The 11,736-nt window shown below is 43.1% G+C and overlaps 1 protein-coding gene across 1 annotated transcript; it reads left to right on the top strand.

The window, feature by feature from the left end:
* The first annotated feature begins 4,053 nt into the window (after positions 1 to 4,053).
* Positions 4,054 to 11,289, top strand: nmnat2 (nicotinamide nucleotide adenylyltransferase 2). Its single transcript, XM_026375050.1, has 11 exons — positions 4,054 to 4,293; positions 6,699 to 6,787; positions 7,981 to 8,048; positions 8,171 to 8,249; positions 8,340 to 8,469; positions 8,831 to 8,911; positions 9,173 to 9,217; positions 9,363 to 9,439; positions 10,479 to 10,580; positions 10,677 to 10,744; positions 10,983 to 11,289. Exons 1-11 carry the CDS (start codon positions 4,209 to 4,211, stop codon positions 11,083 to 11,085), a joined length of 927 nt encoding a protein of 308 aa, XP_026230835.1. The 5' UTR covers positions 4,054 to 4,208; the 3' UTR covers positions 11,086 to 11,289.
* The last annotated feature ends 447 nt before the right edge of the window (positions 11,290 to 11,736 follow it).

Genomic DNA, 11,736 nt, shown 5'->3' with positions numbered 1-11,736 from the left:
GAGACAGAGGAGAGGATGAGGAGACGAGGAGGCGGAAGAGAGACGAGGAGGAGGAAGAAGGAGAGGAAGACGAGGAGGAGACAGGAGGAGGAAGCGGAGGAGGAGAAGAGGAGGAGACAGGAGGAGGAGGAGAGAGACAGGAGGAATGAGACAGGAGGAGGAAGAGGGGAGGAAGAGGAGGAGAAGAGGGCGGAAAGGAGGAGACGGCGGAGGAGGAAGAGGAGAAAGACGAGGCGGAGAGAAGAGGAGGAGACGAGGAGGACGGGAGGCGAGGAAGAGGAGGAGGAAGAGACAGGAGGCGGGAAGGAGGAGGCGACAGGAGGAGGGAAGAGGAGGCGACATGAGGATACGGACAGGCGGAGGCAGAGAAGGAGGAGACAGGAGAGGAGGAGAGAGGACGGAGACATGAGGAGGAAGAGACAGGAGGAGGAGGAGACAGGAGGAGACAGGAGGAGGAAGAGGAGGAGGAAGAGGAAAAAGAGCAGGAGACAGGAGGAGGAAGAGACAGGAGGAGGAAGAAGAGGAGACAGGAGGAGGAAGAAGAGCAGGAGACAGGAGGAGGAGGAGAAGTAAGAGACAGAATGATAGGAGGAGGAGGAGGAAAAAGAGGAGGAGACTGAATGAAGAGGAGGAAGAGAGAAACAAACTCCAGATGAGAGCTGATGACCGTAAATATGTCGAATCAGAAAAGAGGAAAGATTAATGTGTAATGAACATCTTTAAGTTAGTGAACATATAATCTACAGTATGGTTACCATGGAGAAATATACAGTATGGTTACCATGGAGAAATGTACAGTATGAAGAAATATACAGTATGGTTACCATGGAGAAATGTACAGTATGGTTACCATGGAGAAATGTACAGTATGGTTACCATGGAGAAATGTACAGTATGGTCACCATGAAGAAATATACAGTATGGTTACCATGGAGAAATATGAATACAGTATGGAGAAATATACAGTATGGTTACCATGGAGAAATGTACAGTATGGTTACCATGGAGAAATATACAGTATGGTTACCATGGAGAAATGTACAGTATGGTTACCATGGAGAAATATACAGTATGAAGAAATCTACAGTATGGTTACCATGGAGAAATCTACAGTATGGTTACCATGGAGAAATGTACAGTATGGTCACCATGGAGAAATATACAGTATGAAGAAATCTACAGTATGGTTACCATGGAGAAATCTACAGTATGGTTACCATGGAGAAATCTACAGTATGGTCACCATGGAGAAATATACAGTATGAAGAAATATACAGTATGGTTACCATGGAGAAATCTACAGTATGGTCACCATGGAGAAATATACAGTATGGTCACCATGGAGAAATATACAGTATGAAGAAATATACAGTATGGTTACCATGGAGAAATATACAGTATGGTCACCATGGAGAAATATACAGTATGAAGAAATATACAGTATGGTTACCATGGAGAAATGTACAGTATGGTCACCATGGAGAAATCTACAGTATGGTCACCATGGAGAAATCTACAGTATGGTCACCATGGAGAAATGTACAGTATGAAGAAATATACAGTATGGTCACCATGGAGAAATGTACAGTATGAAGAAATATACAGTATGGTTACCATGGAGAAATGTACAGTATGAAGAAATATACAGTATGGTTACCATGGAGAAATGTACAGTATGAAGAAATATACAGTATGGTCACCATGGAGAAATATACAGTATGGTCACCATGGAGAAATATACAGTATGAAGAAATATACAGTATGGTCACCATGGAGAAATCTACAGTATGGTCACCATGGAGAAATCTACAGTATGGTTACTATGGAGAAATATACAGTATGGTTACCATGGAGAAATATACACTATGAAGAAATATACAGTATGGTCACCATGGAGAAATACACAGTATGAAGAAATATACAGTATGGTTACCATGGAGAAATGTACAGTATGAAGAAATATACAGTATGGTTACCATGGAGAAATGTACAGTATGGTCACCATGGAGAAATGTACAGTATGGTCACCATGGAGAAATATACAGTATGAAGAAATATACAGTATGGTTACCATGGAGAAATACACAGTATAAAGAAATATATAGTATGGTCACCATGGAGAAATATAACCTATGAAGAAATATACAGTATGAAGAAATATACAGTATGGTTACCATGGAGAAATATACAGTATGGTCACCATGGAGAAATATACACTATGAAGAAATATACAGTATGAAGAAATATACAGTATGGTTACCATGGAGAAATATACAGTATGGTTACCATGGAGAAATATACAGTATGGTCACCATGGAGAAATATACACTATGAAGAAATATACAGTATGGTCACCATGGAGAAATACACAGTATGAAGAAATATACAGTATGAAGAAATATACAGTATGGTCACCATGGAGAAATATACAGTATGAAGAAATATACAGTATGGTTACCATGGAGAAATATACAGTATGAAGAAATATACAGTTTGGTCACCATGGAGAAATATACAGTATGAAGACATAGACAGTATGGTCACCATGGAGAAATATACAGTATGAAGAAATATACAGTATGGTTACCATGGAGAAATATACAGTATGGTTACCATGGAGAAATGTACAGTATGGTTACCATGGAGAAATATACAGTATGGTCACCATGGAGAAATATACAGTATGAAGAAATATACAGTATGGTTACCATGGAGAAATATACAGTATGGTCACCATGGAGAAATATACACTATGAAGAAATATACAGTATGAAGAAATATACAGTATGGTTACCATGGAGAAATATACAGTATGGTTACCATGGAGAAATATACAGTATGGTCACCATGGAGAAATATACACTATGAAGAAATATACAGTATGGTCACCATGGAGAAATACACAGTATGAAGAAATATACAGTATGAAGAAATATACAGTATGGTCACCATGGAGAAATATACAGTATGAAGAAATATACAGTATGGTTACCATGGAGAAATGTACAGTATGAAGAAATATACAGTATGGTTACCATGGAGAAATGTACAGTATGAAGAAATATACAGTATGGTCACCATGGAGAAATATACAGTATGGTCACCATGGAGAAATATACAGTATGGTTACCATGGAGAAATCTACAGTATGGTCACCATGGAGAAATATACAGTATGGTCACCATGGAGAAATATACAGTATGAAGAAATATACAGTATGGTTACCATGGAGAAATATACAGTATGGTCACCATGGAGAAATATACAGTATGAAGAAATATACAGTATGGTTACCATGGAGAAATGTACAGTATGGTCACCATGGAGAAATCTACAGTATGGTCACCATGGAGAAATCTACAGTATGGTCACCATGGAGAAATATACAGTATGAAGAAATATACAGTATGGTTACCATGGAGAAATATACACTATGAAGAAATATACAGTATGGTTACCCTGTTTATGTAACATTTCATACATAACATTTCCAGAAATAATAATTAATAATTATGTTTCATTCAGGGGGTCAAACTTTTCTTGTAATAGTGAAAAAGAACCTTTCCATTATATTTCTACACTATTTAAAAAGTTATATACAAATAAAATTGAATTGAATTGAAAATAAACTTTATAATAAATACAATAATAATAAACTTAAATTTTGTGTGCGAGCCTCAAGGTGGTGGGATGTGTAGGTACTGCAGTAACTTCTTAACCCGCCTCTTGTCTTGTGTCTGATTTTACTCTTTAGGGTTCGGTTCTGTATGAGCACATCAACAGTGGTCAAAGTGACAGTTTCAGTGGTTCAGCATGTTGGTGCACGATTAATGAAATTACTTCTAATGTAATGGAGTATTTATACCCTGTGTTATTGTTCCTCCTCTGTACGTTTCCATCAGACTGTGGTTGTTATATGTTGGTTCATAAGCTGCTCCTCACCTCAGTGCCCATCTTTACATGTATTATTCTGTTCTGCTGATGTCTGAGTGTGATCAGAGCAGCAGTAACGTCAGACTCTGCTGTGTCAGTGTCTCTTTAACAGACTGACGCTGCTTCCTCCAGCATCCTGCCGCAGCCTCTCTCTCTCTCTCTCTCTCTCTCTGCTGCGGCTGCCTGCTCCAAACAACCGGTGAACACACAACCACACAGGACCGGCACCGGACTGGACCGGGACGCGAGAAAACCATCAAAAGACCGAGAACATCATGACAGAAACCACCAAAACTCATGTGATCCTGCTGTCCTGCGGCAGCTTCAACCCCATCACCAAGGGACACATCCATATGTTCGGTGAGTATCTGCGCTGTGAGGGCGGCGGAGGGGGTGGAGGGGGTGGAGGAAGGGTTGGCTGAGTGTTTTTAGGACATAACGACCACATGAAATCCTCCAATGATAATAATACGAGCGCTGACGGATCCGAAATAAGACGCTGAAATCTGAACGAGGTTCGGTTGCGTTGTGTGTGTCGCTGTCCAGCAGGGTGGTGCTGAAACGGACGACGATTCTAGAAGAAGACGAAGACACTGAACACAACAACAGAAGAAGGACACGATGAGAGCAGCACTGAAGCCGCTCACCACGGTGGGAACACGTTATAACGGAGGAAAAGACGTAAATGCTTCGTGTCACAGCTCTTTAGGCCTCAGTCCGCGTGTGGCGCAGCCCAGAAATGAATCCTCCGGGATCCGGAGTGTAGCGACACAAACACGATGCACAACAAACAGGAAGCCTCCAGCTGAACCACAGATCAGATTTAAGATTTCTACTGCTGCTTTCTGCTCCACATCAGCTGATCCTAAAACCACTGTTTTTATTGTATCTAGAGAATTCCTTCATTTCCTGTGTGAAGATTAAACAGATTCTGTCATGATTACATCATTTATTGATAATGATGATTGAATAATATGAATAAATTAATAGGAATCTGAGTATCTGAACAGGTTAAATTAATAACTCCAGTAACATATATATAATAATATATAATAAACACCTCTTAATGAACGAGAACATATAAACCATCATTACCTGTTATTTAACATACATTTAGGGTGAGCTATTAACTAAAGAGCACCTATCATGTCAGTTTGCATCTTGTCTCCTCCAGCTGTGGAAACATCTGACCACAGAATCTCCGACACTGTAACAGAACCAGTAATAGATCACAGAACATACACCTGAAATAACATGTAAGAAAAGTTCCAATAAATGAAAATGAAAGTCGTCAACACTGAAACAACACAGGTCCAGACGAGTGAGGTGAGTTTAACCACAGTGTGGATCCATCAGCTGATCCAGACTCACACTCTCCTAACTCCACTCACTTTAAATTTCTAGTGTCACACCTGAGGAGGTTCCTGAGATTCGATCATTCAATAATATAAAGTCCTAAAATCAGGCTCCTGAAGGTTTCATTCACATAAAAACAGAAAGTGGTGTCAGCAAACAGAAACAGAACTAAACAGAACTACTGTCACGTGTCAGCGAGGTGGAAACAGCAGCTGTGAAGGACACGACAGAGAAGATTCTGGACACGTGAATATGAATTTAATCAATAACAGCATCGCATTGATTCAAGTGAAGCAGCTACAAGTGTCTGTATCTGTCAGTGAACGCCTCGTTACACCACCAACCTGTTCGTCCGGCCGTGTTCAGACGTGACTCAGCGATGATGAAATTACAGAATAAAGTCAGCTGTCAATAAACTGTGGCCCTCAGAGTGAAGTACAGTGGTTACTGTAGAGCTCTGGAGCAGGAGCACAGCGGGTGTCGACAGTGTGAAAATCATCTTGTGATGGTTTGAGTCCAGCTGGGACCTTTCAGACCACAGAGGACGACCACATCCCTCCATGATCCTAGTCCTGCAGTAAACCGTCGGACAGGGGTTCCTGAGCCGTCTCCACGTCTGTGATGCTGATGCTGTGACACTGAACTCATTTCCAAACCCGTGTTGAGTTGTTCAATGATGCAGCGCAGCAGCCACGTTCTTTCATCCTGACCCATTTATTCTCTCCATTAGTCTCTCTGTATCCGGACACCGAACACCTGCAGCAGCTAGACTCCAAACACATAACATCAAAAAGCCACAGACGCCCATCAGGGGTTGGTCGTGTTCTCTGGATCATTTCAGCTTCACCTATCGAAAGCTTTCTTCCATCACTGTCTGTTTCTGTTTGCGTGTTTGTCTCTGGACGATGTGAAGCATCCGTCCGTCTCCCTCCAGACCAACATGTCGCTTTGTAAAATGATATTTTATTGTAAAGTTGTTTGTCATTAGCTGATTTAATGATGTTGTTCAAGAGAAATGACCTCGACCCGCAGCAGTGAAGCGTCTCAGCTGATCCTCTGATGAATCGTGAATGTATCGATCAGTGATTGATGGATTGAACGTCTCACACTAAACTCTTCCATCACAGAAACACTCACAGTTCATCAACTTTATTTCCCAGCATGCACTTCACCAGTCCATCTGATGACTGAGGGAATGAATGAAACTGCTGATTATCTCCAGGACCAGTAAATTTGTGCAGCTTCACTTTTCCTCTACACATTCAATATTGCGATAATGATCAATCTACTACAGATAGATGTTAGATACAGAAGCTGGAGCTCAGGATCAGCTCCAGTCTTCCTTCAGGACTCTGCTGCTTCGTCAGACATGGATCAGAGAACATTTCTCCTTTTCTCTGTTTTTGCAGAAAAAGCCAGAGAATATCTGCACAAAACAGGACGTTTCATCGTGATCGGAGGGATCATCTCTCCGGTGCACGACTCCTACGGAAAACCTGTAAGTAATGAAAGAAATCTTCATTTTCAACTTCAGACTGTTTATTTAAGCACGATGTCAACACAGCAGTTGAATGTTGGTCTATCTGTGTGTTTGACATCATGCAGCGAGTTTCAGCAGCTGCTGCTGCAGCTGCTGTTTCCACTGAGCTTCCTGCAGGAATTAATGAAGGTCTTGTCCTACTTTCACTCTGCCTGCACAGAAACACACAACATGAATAATAGATGCTGCAGAAACACAGTTTCAGCTGCATCAGGAATCGTTGCTGCTCATTTCAAGTGAGATTTGATTTAGTTTCCCCAGCATGACCTGCAGCCACTTGAGCTGCTGGATGATGAACACAAACACACAAACACATCCTCTGTATTAGTTTGTGTGTAGTTTATGTTTTCATAATTGATTGAAAGGTGTTGGAGGAGACCAAAACTAGAGCTAAGCAGAAATGGGTGACCGTGGATCAGTTGGTAGGGTGGTTGTCCCCATAGACAACTGCCACTGTTGGTGCCACCTCTTGAAGTGTCCCTGGACAAGTCTCTCTGAACCCTTGGTGCCTCAAGGCGGCAGCCTGTCCACGAAGAAATGAGCTGTGCCTCATCAGGTGGATGCTAACTCCACGTTATAACTAGACACTGGAAGATAAGAACTTCAGTTGTCTACTGTGCTGCAAAGGTCTTAACTAGAGGAGCAGAGACACAAGGTAGAAAGAGAGCAATTCAACAGATTTATTTACAAAAGGACAAACAATAATAATAAACTAGTTTAAAAATCACTGTGCATAGACAGAAGAAAAAAACCCAGCAGCTCGAAAACAAAATAATAGAGTGATGAACAACGAAACAAAAACCTAATGATCTGGAAGGAATCTAAAAAACCAAAGACTGAAAAAGCAGGAACTAAGACTCACTCACTCGCCGTGTAACTCGTCAGGTCACAGAGAGTCAGTACTAACCACCGTCTGCTGGAACAGGTGGAGGTGAGCAGAGCAGCTATATGAGTGACGTCTCCCTGCTCACACAGCAGATTGGTTTGTTTGGGTTCGTTCTGCACACGTTTCCCAACAGTCTGATAAACCAACATCACAGGATCTGTGTGGAAACTCAGTCCACGTCGACGTCCACGTCCCCACAGCAGCAGCAGCAGCTTTATACATGTCGAGAGTCAGAGTGCACATCTGTAAATCTCTGTGTCTGCAGGGCCTGGTGTCCAGCAGACATCGTCTCACCATGTGTCAGCTGGCCGTTCAGTCCTCGGACTGGATCAGGTGACGTTTCCACTGAAACACTTCACATTAAAAGTTGTGTCACGTTACGATGAACTCTTTTTTTAGAGGAACAAATCAGACGAGCTCGGACACATTTAACCCCCAGTGTTTCTAACATGCAGGGTGGACCCCTGGGAGTGTTACCAGGACACCTGGCAGACGACCTGCAGCGTGCTGGAGCATCACCGCGACCTGATGAAGGTGAGACATCAACGAGCCGGACCTGTGGGTTTCCACGGTAACACTAATCACCCCAGGCTCCGTTAAACCTTCTTCCATTTGTCTCCTCAGAGAGTCACCGGCTGTATTCTGTCCAACGTCAACACGCCATCAACCACTCCTGTGATTGGTCAGCCACAGAACCAGACCCCTCCCCCCATCTACCAGAACCACGGCAACATGAATCACAAGCCCACCGCCGGTGAGTCAAAGTCTGTTTGTTCGTGACTCATTGAGCTCTCACTGATTTTTAAAAGCAGGAACGTGCAGCTGGTGTCCTGTTCTGTTAACAGAACATTGTTCTGCTGAACATTCTGCTGTAAGTTTGTTTTAAACCACTGGATTCATCTGACAGCTGCTTTGATTTTACTCTCAAATTAATGATCAGTTGATAAAATAAGACCCATTCTTCTAAATACCTGAATCCTGAAAACAGTTCTTATCTGTTTTCGATGTGTTTTATAGTTTCATGTTTCTGATCATGTTCTCGTTCATACAGTCGTATTTAAGTTGACCTTTAAAAGCAGCATCTGTATCTTTTTCTACTTCCTCTTTGTGCTCAGTCAAACTTTGGGGGAAGATCAGCGAGAGTTTGGGGAAAATCTGCTGCGTCCGTCCGCACATCGAACGCTTCACCTTCGTTGGTGAGTAGATGCAGTAACAGGCCCTGGTCTTTGTCTCCACATCACACTGGTGGTGATTTGACACCAGCCTGGTGACGTCAATATTAAAAATCCATTCACCCCAAGTTAACATCATAAAATGTCAAAGGACAGATCAGCAGCCTGCCAGACTACAGGGAACGAATCAAGGTTCAAAAAGAAAATACAATAGATGGATCTGATGGATCCGTGCACACTCACAGACTAACTGTGGACTCACTGTGTGCTTCCTGTTTCCATCAGATGAAAACGCCAACCTGGGCACCACGATGAGATACGAGGAGATCGGTGAGTGGTGTCTTCAGCACCTGATCCTGAACACACTCGGTGTTGTGTGCTCTGGTTTCCTTCCTGCTGTGTCTTGTTTGGATCCAGTAAACGTGCTGTTTACTGAGGACGTGTCTCTTTCCTCCTGCCTGTTTGTCGTCTGTAGAGTTACGCATCTTGCTCCTGTGTGGCAGTGACCTCCTGGAGTCCTTCTGCATCCCTGGCCTGTGGAAGGACAGTGATGTAAGCACGCTGTGGCCCCGCCCCTTCTTCTTTCCTCTCATTTCTATGTTGTTGACACAGGAAACAATATGGAAACATCTCTTTAATGCACTTAACAAGCAGCAGCGTTCTCCAGATCCAGGTTCCTGATGTGGAACAAATACTCAGATCATTTATTTAAGTCAAACTTCCAGTAAGTCGGGACTGATTTCCTGTTATTTCCAGTTCATCTGTGCTCATCAGCACTGTGTAGTGGACACCGCCTTCATGTGCAAGTTAATGAAGTTAATGAAGGCAGCGTGTTCTGATGCAGAGCAGGACGTCACTGATTCAAGCTGCTGATTTACAGCAAACAAAGGACAGATCAGTCCTTTAACAACCAATATGAATTCATTAGACAGGCCTGCAGTATTGTTGGAACCCTGTTGACCCCAGAAACCAACTCTATTGGTGTATCTGTTCACAGTAATTGATGGATCATTTAAAAGTCTCTGGTGTCAAAGATAAGATACTCACAATGTGAAATGATGATAAAAACCGTCTTTGGCTGCAGCCACAGTTCCTCCTGTGATGTAGTAATTCGACCTGTGACTAATTACATTATCTAGACCCAAGCATCATGCAGCGTGTGTGCAGATCAGCTCTGGGCTCTGATTTTCTGTGTGATCCTGAAAAGCTGCAGTAAACTTTCCTCTGTCAGCAACTGAGGTGCAGTACTGAACATGGAAACAGCCAAAGTGTCACTGTGATTAAAGAAACAATATATAACAATCTCTGAGGGGTTCATAAGCTCTAATCAGTGGATTTATTAGTGATTAATGAAAAACTTACTAATGCGTTACAGATCTCTTCTAAGACTGAGTTGTTTCCTGTCCTTCAACAGAAACTGTCGACCAAACGTTGGTGACATTAATGGTCTATAAAGCATCAGTTGATCATTTATGAATTATTAATAAACCCATTCATTATAAACCTCTATAAATGATGTGGAGTCAAAGTGTTCATGGGAACAACGCTGACGACCAGTCTGACTGTAGTCAAAGGGTCCATGTGCTTTCAGATGGAGGTGATCGTCGGGGACTTTGGAATCGTGGTGGTTCCTCGTGACGGAGCCGACACAGAGAGGATTATGAATCATTCCTCTATTCTCCGCAAGTACAAGGTCAGACGGCAACACTCTGACATGTAGCTGTACGGTGTACTCAGGAGAAATGTGCTGCTTCAGTATCTGATGTTTGTTCCCTGTTCTCGGCTTCAGGACAACATCGTCATGGTAAAAGATGTGATGAACCATCCGATGTCCATCGTCAGCTCCACCAAGAGCAGGTGGGGTTAAATGAAACAAACCTCTACAATTTACAGGTAGAAATATACATGATTAGACTTAATGTGGCCCTGGACACAGGAGAATGGAGAGCCCCCCCTCCAGAAACAGTCAGCCCCCCAGACTGGGGTCAGGTGGTGCCTTTTAGGTCATGTAAATTATTCTTAGTGTCTACTGGAAAATGAAAAGCTGATTTATTGATAAATGTATGAAGTGACCTGAGCCCCCCCCTCCCTGCAGACTGGCCCTGCAGCACGGTGACGGACACGTGGTGGACTACCTGAGTCAGCCCGTCATCGACTACATCCTGCAGAGTCAGCTGTACATCAACGCCTCAGGATAGAGACGAAAACCTGTCCGCATGAGAACAGGAAGAGTCGGGGTGGGGGGGCCAACCTACCTACAACAACATCATCTATCTAAATCCAGCCCCCCCTCCATCAAACTAAAACTCCCTTGTCTGTCTTCTGTGTTAAACATATACTCTGTCACTTTCCAACAGGAGCATCAGTGTCCATCCGTCCGTCTGAGTCAAGGGACTTTACCATCAGGGAGGGGGGGTGGGTAGGGTGGTTATTTTGGAATAAGATGGGGGTGTTGCAGCGCAGGTACGGAGGTAATCCTTAAGGGCTGCGGAGGTGTCGTCGATGTTTCTCCACTGCAGAGTTGACGGCAGTGTTTCCTCACTCTGGTTGTTTTTGTCTTTATTCAAGTTCAGGGATGCATGACACAGCCGGGCATGCTCAGTGTGACCCCGACAGGTGGGTGCAGGGCAAAACACCTCCCTCTGTATCAGGGTCGATGGGCTTCATGCAAGAACACATCAACCTGGACACAATCCAGGAGAAACAGATCAAGAGTGATCCAGGCTTGTTGTACGAAACAGCTCACATTAGAATCAGCAGTTCATCGAGTAGTGAGAGGAACACGTGGGTATAAAGGAACCACAATAATCTAAAGAACAGGATCAGTCCGCCCGGATTCAAACATACGA

Source organism: Anabas testudineus, chromosome 17 (genome assembly GCF_900324465.2).
Source record: "Anabas testudineus chromosome 17, fAnaTes1.2, whole genome shotgun sequence".
Classification (NCBI taxonomy): Eukaryota; Metazoa; Chordata; class Actinopteri; order Anabantiformes; family Anabantidae; genus Anabas; species Anabas testudineus.
This window is presented reverse-complemented; position numbering and strand designations above follow the sequence as displayed.